The sequence below is a fragment of the Cyrtonyx montezumae genome, unplaced genomic scaffold (genome assembly GCF_038088225.1).
Source record: "Cyrtonyx montezumae isolate F1298 unplaced genomic scaffold, pur_monq_1.0 scaffold_17, whole genome shotgun sequence".
NCBI lineage: Eukaryota > Metazoa > Chordata > Aves > Galliformes > Odontophoridae > Cyrtonyx > Cyrtonyx montezumae.
In genome coordinates, this window is record NW_027071903.1 from 26,627,286 (window position 1) to 26,645,922 (window position 18,637).

General features: G+C 36.7%; 2 protein-coding genes across 3 annotated transcripts; one reads left to right on the forward strand and one right to left on the reverse strand.

Annotated features, from left to right (window-relative positions):
- Positions 1 to 7,483: 7,483 nt before the first annotated feature.
- Positions 7,484 to 11,663, reverse strand: FAM227B (family with sequence similarity 227 member B). Its single transcript, XM_065734351.1, is given in 6 exon segments — positions 7,484 to 7,633; positions 8,693 to 8,737; positions 9,064 to 9,116; positions 9,752 to 9,909; positions 9,911 to 10,005; positions 11,613 to 11,663. Coding segments are annotated over 6 exon segments (552 nt in total).
- Positions 11,664 to 13,197: 1,534 nt separating this feature from the next.
- On the forward strand, positions 13,198 to 18,245 carry DTWD1 (DTW domain containing 1). 2 transcript variants are annotated; one of them, XM_065733930.1, is made up of 5 exons: positions 13,198 to 13,257; positions 14,462 to 14,743; positions 15,476 to 15,619; positions 16,212 to 16,485; positions 18,015 to 18,245. In XM_065733930.1, the coding sequence occupies exons 2-5, from the start codon at positions 14,468 to 14,470 to the stop codon at positions 18,242 to 18,244; spliced, it is 924 nt and encodes a 307-aa protein (XP_065590002.1). In that variant the 5' UTR covers positions 13,198 to 13,257; positions 14,462 to 14,467; the 3' UTR covers position 18,245. The 2 variants fall into 2 exon arrangements, with proteins under 2 accessions (XP_065590002.1, XP_065590001.1); XM_065733929.1 differs by lacking the exon at positions 13,198 to 13,257 and adding an exon at positions 14,065 to 14,225.
- The last annotated feature ends 392 nt before the right edge of the window (positions 18,246 to 18,637 follow it).

Below are 18,637 nucleotides of genomic sequence, written 5' to 3' on the forward strand. Positions count from 1 at the left end.
CTACATGAGACCCTCAGACAAACTGTGGAAACCATGGATTCTCAATTCTTGTGTAGTAAAACACACTAATATGAAAGCCAGTTGCCTACACAGCCTACTCCTATTTGATTTCATGGGACATTACGCATCAAAGAGGATCAGGGCAAGCAACAAGCTTCTCAGAGCTCATAAATGAGAACAAGAGACTATTAAAACTGAGAGTGCCCTGTGAGCCTAAAGCACTGTGGTAGAGCACAGAATAGGATAATAATAGGAAGAGCTAAAATAGCAAGGCTTCTCCCTTTTATTATATTTTCATAGGAAAAAACAAGTCATTCTATCTTCTTTTGCAAAGAAGCATTAAGACCACAATAGCTTCAGTGACTTCAAAAAATTACTGTCATTGAAACAAACTCAGGCCAGAAGTGTTTTTATAATCAACAGTTGAGATGATTTATTGAACCTGCTCTGCAAATAATCACTTTCTACTGAGTTTCATGTTCTTATTTTTCATGTACTAGCAAAATACTGTAAAGACTGAGGTCCAAAAGGCAAAGGAAACATGATTAAACCAGAAGAAAACCATTGGAATTTATAAAAATCATGCAAATGTTTCCACTGGCTTTTGGTTTTGTAAAAGTATATTATATTTTAAACCCAAATGTTCCTCTGACGATTATCTTCAACAACATAATACATTTCTGTTTCTAAAACCTGTACTGCAAACAGAGCAGCACACAAAAAGTGGATTTTGTAAACAAGAATTTCCTTTCAAGACTGTAATTTGAAGAAAGCAACAATGACTTTCAGTTTAACAGAAACAGTGGTTCCCTTTTTTTTCCCCTTCAATTGTACTCAAAAAGAGCTACCAAAGGAAAAAAAGAAAAATTATTTAGGAAAGCTAACAGGCGATATATGTTGAGAGTGAAGTAGTTCACTTTATTAAGCTACAGTGGTGTATTGCCAATACACACAAAGATTCTTCAAAGATGCATTCACTTGTAGACATCAAATCCTTCAGCAAGCTCTCAAAAGCAACTCATCTTCATTGTTTAGGTATCACATTGCACCCATAAAAATCCACACAGTTGTCTTACATCTACATTACAAGAGAAAGTTTCTGAAGAAATGTGGCACACACTAGAAGACTTCCTTGCCCCTGATATGACTTCAGTATTTTTCACTAATTCAGGATTTCCTGAGTACAGCATGTTCCAAACATTCTCTCCTTAACATTAACAAATATGACAGAAGCCTCAATCTTTTTCCAAACCATTTAACATAACAATTGGGAAAATCTGTCAGAGTAGCATCATTGCAAATGGCAGAGTCTGTGGATCTGCACACAGACACCTTACCCCATTCAGGTTGATTCACTAAAGAACACTAAAGAATTTCTGAATTTTTGCTTCAGCTTATCTTTAAGACTGGCTTTGGATATACCTATTTTATGTAGCCAATTATACATTAAAAATGCAACAGTAAAGAACCAAAAACTTCACTGCCTTATATGCCAACTCTGAATCATTTTACAACAAAAATAATGTTCCCTTACCTTAGTCATGGTGGAGTGATCTAAATCCATAAAAGCACATAATCACACAAGCATGTGAAAGAAAGGATAGGAAAAAAAAGGCAAATATTGGAAAAGCTTTGAGGGCAGAAGGAAGACTTAAGAGTAGCAAGAAAAGACTGGCAATATAAAGGAAGAAGGAAAACAGAAACTTCAGACATGGAAGATATGATAGAAGATAGAAGAATCGGGCCAACTTGAAGAAACAAAACATCAGATCACACACTCAGAAAGGGAGCAAGTGAGAAGCAGCCCCAGCACAAGAACTGTGAGGTAAGATGTTAGTAAGAGTGAGAAAAAACAGCCATCTAGCACCACAGAATAATACAGCCAAATATATGATTCACAGGACAGGGAAGACAAAGAGGTAGAAAAAAAGAACGCAAGAAAAAATGAGGAGAACCACGTGATAGAGAAAGGAGTAGTAAAAAAATAGCTGTTAATAGGATCAGAGGAAATGAACCATCAATTTATTTTTAATTGCTATGACATTTTGATTCTGTGCAAAAATAAAGTGGAGATATTACTAATAATTTATGTTGACTATTAGATTTCACAATGTACTGTAATTTACATTACAATTTGCATAAACACAATGTGCATTATCAGTTAAAAAATACAAGACTTAGAAGCTGGTACACAGCTGGCAGATTCACTAGTTGGTATGTCAGCAGTAGCACCTTTACTTCTATGATTTACAGTGGTAACCTCAAAGCTTTCAAGATTCCATATATTCCATACACATTTCCTTGGTTTCAGACCTGAAAAAAAAAAAAAACCACTAAGAATTATATTTAGAAAAATACTGATGTTACTTCAAAAAGTGCTCTGTGATTCATCCCAGTTCAAATTAAAATCACTTTCTTTCTCGTCTCCAATGTAAACAATGTTATGCTTATGATTAACCTTAAGCTAAGGAACAAAGCTCAATAATTGGAATAATTATATTCATATATTTAAAGTCAACAAATGTCTTCATTGAGATTTTTTGCTATCTCCCTTCTGCTTGATTTTGTACATGGATAAATATCCTTATTTTGTGGTTCTTCCAATTCCAGTAATTTAATATATTTGCATATTTTTAGTGAGGTTGTGCATTAATCTGGCAGCAATACATAATTTACTTTAGTCAGTGGTTTTCAGTATTCATTCCAGCAGGATTTTGCACAGCTCCCACACTATAAACTTCATGCAGATATAGAATCTCTGCCATAGCAGCGATATCCTTGTTTCTCAGGATTATTTTCTTTCAGTCTGACTAAATTTCAGTTAGTTCTATTCTTTATCTATTATTACACATTACAGACTTTACTGTGGGTTTATGCAGCTCTTTCAAGTTAAAGGCCCAGCTGAGGTTTGGTGCATATAACCTTGAAATATGTAAACCTTCTCTAAATTAGATTTTTCAGGGTAGTTTTATTTCTATACGTAATTTTCTCTGTCTGTAACTAAAAAGAAAATTCTGCCCAAGAAACACTGACTGACATAGAGAAAGGTTTTGAGAAAATATTTTTGTATTTTGTGCCTACTTCAAAAACGCATTTCTACTGCACTTGTCAATCAGCTTCAACATACAAGATAATGAATTCCACATTGTTATGAAATCGAAATAAACAAGAACTAAAGATAGAAATCTGCTCTAAATCTAAGTTTTGAAATGGATATTAAGTAACATATACAATCTAAGAATCATAAACATTTCTAAGGTATGTTTAATGGTAATGCCATTTCCAAGGGAAGCTTCTAGGACAGGTACAGTTAAGAATCCTTTAAGCATATTTATACCTTTCTCCTGGTTTGGGGTTTTTAATAGAGAAATAACTTCAAGGCCACCTACAAATATTCAGTGTGGATGACCTTCTAAGTCTTCTGTTTAACCAAAAAGCAACCTATTCTTACTATGTTCAGCAGCTTTTTCAGTAATTAATACAGCTTTTTCTTGTATTTTACTTGAATTTTATGACTTCTATCCTGACTGTATTTACATGCTTACTGTAGATTCTTCCACAGTAACTCTTCTACACTGTATCATGAAGAAAGCACTGAAATGACCAGCATTCATCAGTTCAGTTATGTCTCCAGATATGATTACATCCTTTCTGGCTAATTCCATATTAATAAAGTACTTTTACAGCTACAATAGCTATTCCAGGACAGAGTCACTGCAGTAAAGCAATAAGAGGACTGGATTAGAGTATATACTATACTTTCTTTTCAGCATTATCCTGATAACCACCAGCTCTAAAGAGATTATCAGTTGTAATCTCTGAGACACACAAGTTTTGAAACACTTAGTGACACTCAGCAAGTTATCCAAAATTTCTCATCTTTACAGCATGATTTCAACTTTATTAAACACTGGAAGGTCATGTCCAGATAATCTCACTGTTCAAATAAATAATTAGAATGCAGAATGCTTCCACAATATCAGCTGCATTCAGACAACAGAATGTTAAATCAGATTGCCAAGACATTGATACAGCACAGGTTAGTAATCAGCATGTTACAGACATAGTTTGTTTGATATGTTTTTGCCAAGAACATTTTGAACGGTCAAATCCAGTTTTATCTTCTCTTAAACCAAAAAAAGAGAAATAATGCCAGAGAAAGACAGCTCAGATTGTTTGTTTCCTTTTCAGAGAACTGTTTTACAATGTTCAATCACATTTATTTGCCAACAATCAGACTTAAGATGTCATTATCATCATTATTACTATATCAGAGCGCAGAATGCCTGTTGTGATGGTAGTATTCCCAGTACTGATTTTTCTATGTATCACTGTATGTATGTAACACTGTATCTAACAAAGCTACAAAAAGCTTTCACGCTACCTTTTTTTCTACCTAATGTAAACAGTCAAATAATGCATAGTAACTGCAAAGTCATTTTTCTAAAACAAGAACAGTACTACCTCCTATTACTTGTGTTGAACATTAAGCAATTGTACCAACAGTAAGAGAAATCACTTCTCAGTAATAGGCTTAGCCAAATTTCCCACTTAAGATGGAATGGGAGGATACTGATTTAAGCAAATTATGTACTTTGAACAAGTCACTTAGAGCTGAAGTTAGGATAAGGTACTCTTTGCTTAGCTATCACAATGAGGTTATTATCAAAAACAGGAAATTAGGAAATTTCTCATCTTTTAACACAGTTTTACTATTCACACATTATATGAGCCAAAAAATCGACTTCATGATAAAGAAGTGATAATATCTCCATTTCTTCAATATTTCTGACTGTCCTCTCTCTTCTACATACATGCAGTTTCTAGTGTAGCCAAATTTTATCAACCTGGATATGTGTAAACTTGTTTATGTGACATGTTAATACCTTTATGAGCCAAAATACACCATATTTCTATATATCAGTGGAATTCCTAAGTGTTTATTTACATGAAAAAGAGTATCATTACTATCCCTGAGAATAAGACTTAAAGGCACCACAAAGCTTTCTACACTTCTCTCCAAAAGGCAGTCTTGATCTTCCTGAGTAGGCTTCAAAGGGGGAAACATAAAACTGAAAAAAAAGCATCAGTATAAATTCATATATATCTGTGTGCTAATATACTGATTCATGAGATCATTAAAGCTCATGCTTAGGCATCCTATTAGGGGATGCACTGACAACACAAAGAAACAACACTGACATATATTCTTAAAATAATTCCACCCCCTACTCTAATATTTTCTTCTAAATGTACTAACCGATTTTTTTAAGTATATTGCAGTATTCCTGATTTAGAATAGTGCTTAAGAACATGTATTATTTGAAGCACATGTTATGTGTATCAGCCAATAATTTAGATGGAATGTAAGTGCTCTACTGAATCAAAGCTGGTGTATATAACCACAGACTCCTACCACTTGAATATTTTCCTTCTCTTCTTAATAAAGAACACAGTGATCACCTGAGGTAATAGAATATATACATTTTTAATTTATATTCTTTACCTAAATATTTTAAAATCATGCCTTATGCAAGTCCTACCATCAATACACAATGTAAGCAAAGTAAAATAAACAGTTTTGGTCTAATGCTTATTATAGGCATCATGCTATAAACCTGCTAACTAAATTAGCTCTTTGTGTGCCCAACTACTGCTGTTTAAAGTTACATGTAAGTTAGTCTTGGATCTGTAATTGATGTATTCAGTCTTAATCTGTAACAAGCTATCACTTGCAAAATCTGCAGCTTATTTCTTTGATAATAGAGGCCTAGGAATGCATCAAATTCATTTATACCTTAAACTTTAGGAGAAACCACCACCAAAATGAATACTGAAACACTGCAATAGGTGATTTTGAGAGAAAGAAACTTCTCCAGACTTCAAGAACATCCTTCTGTCAAACCAACAATATTTATTACGCTGAATGCTGCTATCCTAAAATCTTAAAACCACAGAGCAAACTGAAACTAGAGAAAGATAGAAAGTGCAAGGGTTTTCATTTGGAACACAATCCAGAAGAAAACAGGAACCTTCTTTCAGACTGAGGGAATACTGGAACATTCAGCTTCTACTGAGAACAAAAGCAGATCCTTGGGGATCATTAGGTCATCACACACGGGGACACATATGCATTTGCTGGTTACCTGCAACTCTTTCAGCTCTTTAATGTGTGGGGTTTGTTTTTTTGGTTTTTGTTTTATTTTGATTGGGATTTTTTCAGTTAATTTTCACTTAGACAAAATGTTGAAGTGCATAAAGTTGGAACCACAAAAACTGAATTACACAAAATTAATAAGACAGCAAATCACACTTGTTGCATTTAAACTGTAAAATAATTCAAAACATGTAAGAGCACAAACGCTATAAATAATCCTAACAACACAGCAGATACATTTCCCACTGAAATGAGTGGAAAATTAGAACAGAAAGGTTACAATTAGAATAATCAAACTGTCAACTACAATTTTCCTGGCTAATTTAGTCCAGATGCAGGTGCAAAAACTTCATCTTTAGATAGAATAAGGATCAGTAGTAAAAGATGGGTGCACACGTACTGAAGGAATCAGCATATCATCAAATAAATCCTTCCTCACCTAATGAAAAAGAGCCATTATCTAGCATTAATTATCAGGGCACCTAGAAGCTCCTGGACATTGTCTTCATTTTTCTTCCGTGGCTATATGAAAGAAATAAGAAATATCTTCACTTTTTATGTCCCCAGGTGGGAGGAGTGAGCATATGGTAGCATATGCAGTGAGGCCCAGCTTGATATGCTAATACCAGATCAGTTTCACAGCCATGAGGTTCATGCCCACTAGCTACAGAGTACAAAAATATATGATCACACACAGAAGAAATTCATTTGGAATTAATTTGCATAACAGCATTCAAGTTTTTTACATACTTGCTGCAAATTCATACTTTCACAAGCTTACAATTCCTGCAGTAATTAGACAGAGGTGTTACAAGAAATCATCTCTCCTGGTGCATAATGTCCATTCATTCCCTGAGTGCTGTGAGTACTCAATGATACAGTAAAAAAAAAAGAAACGTAATTTTGCATTATGTGTAACACATATGCCAAGGAGACTGTAAAAAAATTACGTTCTGTATTGTAACTCTACATTTATCTTGTTTCTGAAATTCTTTTTAAGTTTAATATGAATATTACATTCTTTGTTTCACTACTTAAATTATTGGCCAACTCCAGCACACAGGACAGGGCAGCTAGAAGAATTCTTCAACAATAAGAAGTCCTAAAATTTAACAGCTCCTAGATCTGGTAGTTTAGTACCTACCCTACCTGGTGTAGGGAACCTGCTTTGGCAGGGGGGTTGGACTCGATGATCTCTTGAGGTCCCTTACAACCCCTATGATTCTATGATTCTATGAATTTCAAGTAATGCTAATGGAGATACTAAAACATGTATGAAAATGGAACACTTGAAGATGAATCAGTCAAAGTATTTTGCAATACTCTTTATGAGCAGCTTCTGATTAGGATATTGAAGCAAAGACTACACTCTTGGCAATACTGAGCTTTTATAATTAAGTCTCCAAGTTTAGAAGCTTCCAAATGTCTTGGTAATTCTAAAGGCTGTTTTGCCTTGTAACCAAGGTAACTACAGCTCTAAAAATAAAAGAAAAATCTGCAGTAACTAAAGCTGACAATTATGTTTCAACCTATATTTATTTATTTTTTCAATTTGAGATGATACTGTTTCTTGGCCATTTGGGATACATTTGGCATATTCGCACTCATGTCAGTTTCCAGTCAAAAACAAACTTCTGATTGGCCATACAGAACATACTGTGACTTTCTACATTATACTGTGGTTAAGAGTTTACTCGGTGACTAGCATTGGTTTGAAATGAGCTGGGCAAGATTATTTAAGGTATTTTCTTTAGCTGATACTTTCCAATACAGTATGTACATTGTCTGTATTACCACCACAGTTACCTGTTTTCTGACCAACTGATACCAATATTACAGGAGCATAAGCTTACTCAGGTTGGAAGGGACCTCAGGAGAAAGACTAGTGCAGGTTCTCAAGGCTTTACCTTACACAGTCTTGACATTTTCAAAGATGAAGACTGCACAAGCTCTTTGAGAAATCTATCCCATTGGCAGATCTGTTAGGAGCAACCATGCTTTGTATTTATGTTTTGACACTTCCAAGATGTCCCTGAAGAATCTAACAAAGGATTTACTATGTTTACGTATCTCAGCAGTTTCTTTATTAGAACCTTTAGCTGAGTTCTAATAGACCAAACAAATATATTCTTATAAGTTCTGCATCACTCAACATAACAACTCCTGAGGTTATTAGCAATTTATGGCTCAGCTCTGAGAGTATTCAAGTTAACATTAAAAAGAAGAGAGAACCCATTTATGCCTGACTATGCTTAGCGTCCAGCCAGCATTCAAACACACCAGAGTCAAGACATTCCAAACCACGACATCTTATCTTCAAGTTCCCCACCTATCTTTGGAAAATCATAAACTAGTCTCCAAAGAGTTGATGACAGTATATAAAATGAATAAAAATACCCAGCATATTTGAATGAATCTCAGTTTTTCTTCCATTGGATTGGTGTCAGAGGCATTTCTCTGACATACAGTTCAAAACATATTTATAAGAAAGAATTTATGTAATTTTAAAAATGTAATTAATGTAATAAAGCTCACCTCTACATTTTTACCCTTTGACTTCTCAGTAATATGTTTGTCAACCTGAAAGTTACTAATTTCACCATTCATAATTAATGTTATTTCATACAACTATATAAATAATATTTTCAGCTAGGAAAATTCACACTATGAACTTCAAGTCTAAAACTAAGACTTCAGGTGATGCATATATTATAAATACCTTTAGAGATATAAAGAAAAGAAAGTTACTTCCTCAGTGTAGTTGTTTTGTTTAGCTTTTTCCCTACCCCAAAAATATGCAGATGTAAATGTAATCTAACTTCTGGATACAAGGAAAAGACTTTCAAATTTCATTTTCCACATTTAGCCCATAAAGAGAATTAAAAATGCATAATTACATAATATACCTTTGTTTTCCTCATCTCACTTTTCTGAGTCAGATGATCTTTTGAATCAAAAACTATCAAATTTTATCTAGAAATAGAATCTGGATTGACGATGTTATGCACTAGAAGCTCTAATCAGACAAAGACTTTTCATTTATCTATCACTACGTCTAAATGCATACATGCATAAAACAAGACACTGCATCATCCTACAGCACTACTGCAATGACTGGAATACTTGAAAATCACCATTTTTGTCTTTCTACACAACTTGTCTTTACTTTATAACACCAAAATCTGTGGAGATCATTATTTTATAGACACTTTGGTAAGGTCTGAAACAAAATGTTCCTCTGACGTATCCAGAATTGGGACTTTAGCTTATTAGATTTTTTTTAATTATAAAATTGACACTTCATAATGCAAATGAGGAAAAGCTGTAAAACACTTCCCTGGAACAATGTCTTTGTTTTAAATAGTACCTAGAAATCTTGGAAGATGTGTGCTTTACTTAAATTTCTGGAACTTAGCAAACTCTGAATCTACAAACTACCTACATTTCCATTCTTTTTTGTTTGTTTCTTTTAATTACTCTACACTGTTTCCAACAGTTATGCCGAAATCAACAATTATGTACATCTTTTAAAGGCATTAGGATTTTCTTTCTCATTTTCTAACTATAGTTTCTACTTTAAAAGTGTGAAGTGACTATTACTGTGTTCAGGGGCAGTTAACTGATCTTCTAGAGACTCTCCTCCACACTGCAATGAAAACACTCTTTCAGCATGTTTCTTTAGTTCAATAAGGCATGTGCTCATTCTCTTCTCCAAATCTGAGAGTGAACTGATGGTCAATGGAGCATGTTCACACAGACTCAGAGACAGTGTTGAAGGAACAGTCTTTTCTTATGTTAACCACCAAAGAATAAGGCTCATCCAAACAGACACATCGTGGCCAGTCCTTCTCCAATCAGTACATATCAAAAATAATTATTTCTGAATATGATAAAAATGGAAAGATTAAATATGGTAACCTGTGAAATTTATTTTGGATAAAGAGTTGCAATACCAGAATAAACACATTTTCCTTATACATTTTAACAACGTCAGATCTTGGCAACATTGCTAACATAGACTGCAATTTCCTGCTGCTCCATGTGCTGCATTCAGAGATGATTATATCATCTCAAAAAGAGGGGAAAAGAGAAATAGGCCAGGGAGGCCCATTAGAGCATATACAGAGCAATTAAAAAGACTATAACTTTTTAGTTAGAAAAAGAGATAACTCAGGGAATAAAAAGGACTGTTATGTTTCTAAAGAGACAAATAAAATCATGTGCAATTTAAGTTCTCTGAAAGAACAGTAATGCCTTCCATCTGTTGAGAACAGCCAGGGAAGCACAAGAAGAAACTGCTCCTTGGTCAGTGAAGAATTAAAACTAGTAGCTTAAACATCTGAACAACCTGTTGAAACCAATGTTAGTCATTTTAAGTCAATCATCAAATTGGTTACTTCCCTGAAATAACTAAGTGTTAATATGGAACGGCCAATTTGTTTTAAACCCCCTAATACAGCTGAAAAACAATGACATGTTCTACCATAATTGTTGGACAGCATGACAAATTATTCTCTTCCTCCACCCTGCCAAATCAAATGAGAAGAAAACTATTAATACATGCAAGCATTTTAGCATAAAAAAGGAATAGGCAAGTAAAAACAAATGGAAAACTAAAATATATTAATATTTTGTTTTGACATTATCCAAAATTAAAATGTTTCCAGTTTTGTATCAGATTGTTCATCTAAATAATTTTTCCTTAGGTAAAAATTAAATTCTTATAATGAAATGTTCCACTTGACAAAATATTTTTAAACATTTTTGTTTCATTGCTAATATGATACAAAGTTTTGGTTCAGTGCAGCAGAACAATTTTCCTCATAGCTCTCTAGCTAGAGGCTTTGAGTGAATCAATACTTGCAAATTATGTAGGCAGGGCAGGTCAAAAGGAATTTTCTCTTTCCTTCAACAATAATGTAATTTGGAAGAACCGTTGGTACTCACATTATATTGAATTATTTAACAAAATATGAACACACATTGAAAGATTTCCCTAACACTCTTCCCAGTACAAGAAAAGAAAGCGACCTCATTAAAAAACAAAACTAGCTAGCTGTTCACCCTGTCAAACTCATCAGCACATTTTGCCTCAGGGTTCAGCACTTTGTGTTACATTAGTAATGCTGTGGTCTGATCAAATATTTTAAACTACGCTTGGGTCAGTGTCATCACTCAAGCGTGCTTCCAACAATACAGAACTGCTGTACAGCAGACAAAAACTTCCTCCGTGGTTTACCTTCCTGAAAAAAGGAAGTTAACAGAAAGGCTGCTCTCCTGATGGGCTGCCATTGCTGCAAACCTCTTAGTTTCCAGTGCCTGAGGGTTTAGGAAATACAATCTATGTTCAAACTCAGTACTCGATATTTACATTCACATTTGCTCATGACCCCGCTGCTGCATGTTCACTCCATTGTACACATGGGTAGTTAAAATAACAAGCAGTCAGACTCACCAAGCCTTGAGACCGTAGGAATTCTTCAGAAGTCAAATGAGACTTTTCCATTTTCTACTGACATACTGTAGGAACACCCTAAAAACCATAAGACAACACATAATAGCATATATTTAAACTCTGGATTATTGAAACTGACAGGCAATCACTGCAGCTTATATACAGCTCATTCATAGTCATTTCTGCAAAAAACAGAAGAATGGCTTCATGTTCTTAAATGCTGAGAAATATGCTAAAGAAGAGACAATCATAAAGGCAGAACTTCCTTTTTTTTTTCAAAACATATCCATGCAAAGTAGCAAGATACTTATTAAGTACTTTTAAAACATATAAAGGGAAAAAAAATGTGAAAGTTGCATCACCAAGTTGGTCTGCTCTGCTTTTATACATTCTAATTTTGTTTATAAACCGGAAGCAAAATGAGGTTCATAAATGAGCAAATGTCTTACTGAAATCAGTCAACTCATATATTCCAGGTTCAGTGTAATTAAAAACTCAAACATGAATTTACACTGTTACTTCCAAGCACAAACAATACATAAGAAAATGTGAGCACATAAGAAATGCCCATTCAAAAATATACCTTTTCAGTAAATTGTGAAATCAGGAATTCAGAAAAACAAAAGAGATACTTCATCTGTTCCTAAGAATGGTTAAGATGGCAGCTTCTGGTACTGTGCAGCACAAAACACCAAGCAATGTCTCAGGCACAATTCTGAATGATGAGCTTGGTTGTTAACAAAGTTTTGGGCAAAGCATCCAAAGGAGGAGATGGTACTTCTCATGAGAAGCAGCTTGGGCCGAAGCAGAACAGGGGAGAACCTGGTAGGTGCCCTCTCCGTGTTGGCTGCAGTGCCAGCAGAGGCAGTGAGGGCAATGGCTGTAACAGATCACAGCCTGGCACAGCCTGCCCATGATGTTACTTTTTCCCCTAGGGCTCCTGCAACTAAAAAACCACAGACTGCCTTTGGCTCAATGAAGATAAATATTCCCTACACCAAAATTACTGCTTTCACACAGGCCTGTCAGCCTAGAAACGCAGCCAGTGACCACAGGCTGTGGGATGTCACTGCCGGGCACTGCCCTCACTCAGCCCGAGCTCCACACAGCAGCTCGCAGGTCCCGTGGAGAGGGAGACACAAGGTAACAAAGAGAAGAAACACCGCGACAAAATCCTCCAGCCCTCGGCGTCAGCATAAAAATAAAGAAAACACACGGGGCAGGAAACGCTCCCGCTCCCAGCACGGCCGCGCGCTGCAGGCCGCCGCGTGCCGTTGCTAAGGGCCGCTAGCAACCGTTTCCCGCCAAGCCGCGCTGCCTCCACGTCCTTCCGGTCCCTTGGCCCCGCAGCCCCGCGGCCCCGCAGCCCGCCCTTTGCGTTCCGGGGCGTTCCAGGGCCGCGGCGCGCGCTAGGAGCCGGCCCGGCGCGGGGCTGCGGGCAGAGAGCGGCACAGAGCTCCGCGAGCCACGGCGAAGGCACGGCGGGGAGCGGGGACGAGGGCGCACGGGCGGGGGTCGGGCGGGCGGCGGGGCCCGGCGGCTCTGCGGTGCGGGGCGGGTTTGGCCCTTCGCTTTTGCCCCCAGCTACCGAAAAGCAGATTGCGGCAGGGAGCCTGGATGCGCCTTGGGTTCTGAGTTTATTTCAGTGGGCTTTCCTGATCTTTGAAAAGTTAAAGCTTGTCGCTGCGGGAGGGGGGGAGGTATCAAAGCGTGCACAAGTATTTAATTTATCTGGGATTGATTTTAAATTCCTATTGTAAGGCTTGCGGAGCGTTTTATCTTTGTTGTTTTTCAATTAGATTACACTTGGTTTTATCTAAACAGTTCCCTTCGGATCACATCTGGGGAATTGCTGTTTGTTTGTTTTTGTGAAGCGTGGCTGTTGGGTTACATCATTTCTCAAGCGCCATCTCTGACATAAAAGGCAGCCTCGGTCGGCCAGGAGTAAACACGGGGATTACTGCTTTCATTGGAAGTGATGCGGCGCAGCGCGCAGAAGGCAGCTTACAGCTCCTGGAGGCTGCTCCTCCTGCACGGGCTGAAGAACAGAGAGAGGAGTGGGAGTGACCCGGGCAGAGGTGGCCCCAGAGCTGCTGCACACAGCTGTAGCGAGCCCAGCTGGCCTGGTATAGTGTTTCTGCTATTCGGTGCGCAGAGAGAGCTTTACAGCAGTTGCAGAAGGTGTGACAGCATCTGTCATGAGGAAAGCCTGAAAAAAAAGCCATTCCATCAGTGTTACTGAACAAATTTAATCTTCAGAATGAGTCCAGGCTGTCAGCGCTTACCATCTAGTAGATGGAGGACCAAAGCCCTATTTTAGCTCATCAGAAGCATTTATCTAGCCTCATGTCTTGTTCTTGGAGGATTTCCTTTCTCTTACAAAGCTCCGTCAACAGGAATTTCATTTTGTTTGCTTGCCTGTACACTATAAATTTCAGCATGGAGATCCAAGTCTTTTGTCCTGTAGATGTTTAGTTCCTTATAGGTAGCCATGCTGAAAACTAATGGTACTGCTCCTGCAGGTGTTAACTACCAGGCAGTGTGTCACAGGTTTGTAGACACAGATGCTGCCCATGGAGAGAAAGTAGAAGAATGAATAGGCTAAGATATCAGGTGCAGTGATGAGAGCATATGCATTTAGACTGCAGATCTCAAGCTCTGTCTGGCTGTTGTTATGCTCCTGAAATCTGTTCGGAGTTCTTGATACTACAATAACTGGGTCAGATGACTGTGCTGTTTGGTTTTTTTTTGTTACAGAAAATATATTTGTTGATAGGATCATATAATCTCATACAAATAATGCTATAACAGATCTTTATTTAACAGGTAAACCATACTGTCTGTTTCAGCTAACCATGTCTTTAAATTCATCTACAATTCTAAATGAAGAAAACTCTCAAGGACAAAAAAGAAATATTGCATGTTTGGGAAGTCCGGATCAGCAGACTCCATCATCATTTCAAGATAACCCACTGCAGAAGTTACAGTTAGCATCACAGGAAGTACTTGAAAAGGCAAAAAAAAGTGGGAGATCAAAATGCCCACAATGCAGTAGTTCAAGGATGTTTTATTGTTATACATGCTTTGTTCCTGTTGAAACTGTCCCTACCACAGAAATTCCAACAGTGAAGGTTAATATTTCTATGGATCTTTTGTAATATTCTTGCATCTTTTAATTACTAAGGACAGAGAACAATTTTCTATGATCATTTCTTTTCTAATTCATTCGTTATGAACTGTAATCTTTAACATAGTAGTGATAACAAATGAATAAATTCCATTTAGATAAAATTATTGTTCTTTGAGAAATCCCATGTGCAGACACTGCCAGTGTGCCACTCTTCACATAAATGTTTATGTGCCTAATTGTTGGAAAGATAAGCAGAAGTCACTCATGAGTATTAGTTCACTTTGTTTCTGAAAGTTTCTGTACCTTCATTCATCAGCTTGTAAGAACTCTGGCCTGTACAAAATGTACTGTGAATATGGTATGTCCATAACCAAGGGTGAAAATGTAATACAGATGAGTATATTGCTTAAATTAAGCTCATATCTTATTTATCTTTTGATACTATTTCTAGAGCTTTTAGCCACACTAGTGCTACAGTGTTCCGAATTGCATTCATTGCATACTTAGGTATTTACATGAATGGAGAGAATGTGACAGATGCATCTTGTCACTTGTCTGTGGTTTAGTTCTAAACATAAAATAAATAAACTGTTTAAAAGAAATACATCTTAATTACATGTCCATAAGGATTTATCCTGAATTTCATATAAGCTTTTGTATATTATATATGTATATATAGTATATGCTTTGTATGTGATAGTAAATCTTTTTTTTCTTTCTTTTCTTGCTGTAGTTACCTTTGAAGATTGACATTATTAAACACCCAAATGAAACTGATGGCAAGAGCACTGCTGTGCATGCTAAGCTCCTGGCACCTGATGATGTTACAATTTACAAGTACCCTTGCATTCCAGAATACAAAGAAAAAAGACATGAAGTAAGAAATTTCATATAAATAACGGCTTTGTGCTGGGGAAACACACAGCTATCTCTAGAGGTCCCTTCCAACCCCTACAATTCTGAGATTCCATGCTTCCTCCTGCAGCTGATGCTGTTCTCTTCTAGGAGAGAGAGGAAAGCACTGTTCCGTTAATCCAGTTCATTCCATTTTGAGCATCTTGAAGCATGGGCCTACAAATGTATAGTGGTTATGGACTGTCATGCAAAGTTGTGGCATCATATAAACACCTTAAATTTCCTGTTTCCAGCAGCTTAGATGGAAGATAATATGTGATACTTCATACCTTACAAAGTGTTATACCCAGACATTCAGGAATACTTGGATGGGTGCTCTGTTCCTCTTAGTCAGCATTTGCCAGATTTAAACATGTTTAAAATTAAGTGTCTTTATTCATTATATTAATGCAATCTTTTACCCCTTTAGAAATATATTAATATTTAAAGAGAAACTTTCTCTGTACTGACTTAAATGGTTGTGGGTTTGGATTGAAAGTTTCTATTCTTCAATGAAACAATTCCTACTGTTTCATTAGTATATTATTCAGGTCTCATTTATTTTCTTATTTTAGGTGGCACTTATCTTTCCTGGCCCCAATTCAGTTTCAGTAAAAGACATCACTTTCCACCTCCAAAACAACTCCAGGAAAGGTGTTCATGATACTGACAGTGACTGTTCCAAAGGACCATTTCTTAAGAAAGCAAGAATAGAACCTAAAGAAGAAAAAGATTTAAATGAATGCCTCTCAAGCAATGCAAATGAAAGTGCTAAACTGAAGAAAATAATATTTATTGACAGTACCTGGAATCAAACTAATAAAATAATAACTGATGAAAGACTTCAAGGTAAAAAGAAAAATGTTGTTCTTGCTACAGAAATGGCTAAGTGAAATACCTGTATAAAAATCATAAGAATCCCCAAACACTCTCTTTTACTGACAAATCCCACGTCCCTTTGACCTCTCTTCTTCCCTCAAAATCAAAGGTGGAGAGTGCAATGCATGCAAGTGGGAATTCTGTCACAAGTTTCCGCATTCTTTTTAAAATAATGTAAGTTGATTTATTATTCAGGGGTCTGCAGTAGAGATGAGGTAAATCCAAAGTATTTGAGTCCCTTCTGCCTCAATCTCAAAAATGATAAAGGGCCCGGAGCATCTCCCCTATGAGGAAAGGCTGAGAGACCTGGGTCTGTTCAGCCAACAGAAGACTGAGGGGGTCTGATCAATGTTTATAAATATCTAAAGTGTGGGGGACAATTAGATGAAGCCAGACTCTTTTCAGTAGTGTGTGGTGATGAGACAAGGGACAGTGGCCAAAAACTGCAACATAGGAAGTTCCACACAAATATGCAGAAGAACTTCTTTACAGTTTGGTAACAGCACTAGAACTGGCTGCCCTGAGAGGTGGTGGAGTCTCCTTCTATGGAGATATTCCTCAAGATGCTGACCTGTGAGACCTGCTCTGTAGGGAACCTGCTTTAGCAGGGGGTGGAACTGAAAGATCTCTTGACGTTCCTTCCAACCTCTGCCATTCTGTGAACCTAACTCCAAAAATTATTCATAAAATGTGGGAATACAGAAGATTAGGAAAGGAGTGGAATTCCTGTTTCAAACGGGTATTTTCAAGCTGCTACTAAAACCCCCTTCAGAAAATTAACAAGATACTTAAAATAACAATATGCACAGTAGCAAGAGCATAGATTTACTAACTACCATCGATATAAGCCATAATTACTCATAACTTTCAGCACTGGTGTTTCTTGACATGTCCTGGTCTGGTAAGTATATTAACTTAGGGACAAAGGGAACTGAAGGCTCAGAGAGGCTTCAGCATGCATGAAAACTTATATACATTTTGTTGACAAGATCTTGAGTCTCTTAGTGTAACATAAGTGACTCATCTGATTAATACAGAATCCTGCTTCCTTGAATTTAGCAAAACTGACAGTCAGAGACTGTTTTACACTTCGAAGTTATTAACTTTAAAAAAAGGATGGAACAGTGCTAAGTTTTCATAGGTGGGAGATTTACTTTTGCTGTCTGATCTGACTGCGCATCCAAACAGCATTTTCCCCAAGTGCTGTGAGGCTGGAATGAATGAAAGGATATCCTGTAAGTTTTCATTGCATATCTAGGGATTGTAACTTCAATTTTACAGCATTCTTTCCATCAAATTTCAAAGTGAACCACAAATAAGATAAGTTACTGTCATCATTTTGCAGATGAAAAATGAAGGTGGAGGGAGGGAAATTATTTGCATGCAGGTGTCTAGCTGGCTAGCAGCAAAGCCAAAACCAGAACAGCTGAAGGCTTGTTTGGCATCTTATCCCCCAGTCCATCTTCTCTAACCCATGTCAATTTTTTTGCTCTTGACAGGGTTGCTACAAATTGAGTTGAAAACAAGGAAAACTTGCTTTTGGCGTCATCAGAAAGGAAAACCAGATACATACCTTTCCACAATAGAAGCAATTTATTATTTCTTCGTGGATTATCACCAGGAGATTCTGAAAGAGAACTACAAAGGACAATACGATAATCTGCTTTTTTTCTTTTCATTTATGTACACATTGATTAAAAATGCCAAGTGTGCCACAGGAAAAGAATAAACTGTCTGTCTATAGGTAGCGACCTTTTATTTTGTTCTATTGCAATGATTATCTGTCATAATAATGTAATTTTACCTAACTGAAATCTGGAAACAGCTGGTACTCTTATTCATGGCTAAGGGTTTTCCTCTAAGAGTGACCTTATGTGTGCATGCTATGCACACACAGGGCTGCAGAACAACTCAGATGAGCAGTTTGATTTAAATTATTTATTTGAAAAGAATTATCACTTTACTAAATACTGTACTGTAGTGTTTGAACCTGATCTGCTAATTATAATGAATTTCTTCAGGTGAGGAGTGGAGGAGTTGGCCCTCATCTCGTATGGATCTCTGTAACTCTAAAAAAGGAATTTGCATGCTAGATTCTTTTAATAATTACATTTCAGATGTT

Bases quoted from the DNA above. Each gene is read 5' to 3' on its own strand.
- DTWD1 (XM_065733929.1), top strand. From the start codon at position 14,205: ATGAATAGGCTAAGATATCAG. The intron at 14,744-15,475 runs GTTAATATTTCT...TTCTTGCTGTAG, and splicing joins CAGAAATTCCAACAGTGAAG to TTACCTTTGAAGATTGACAT. The intron at 15,620-16,211 runs GTAAGAAATTTC...TTCTTATTTTAG, and splicing joins ACAAAGAAAAAAGACATGAA to GTGGCACTTATCTTTCCTGG.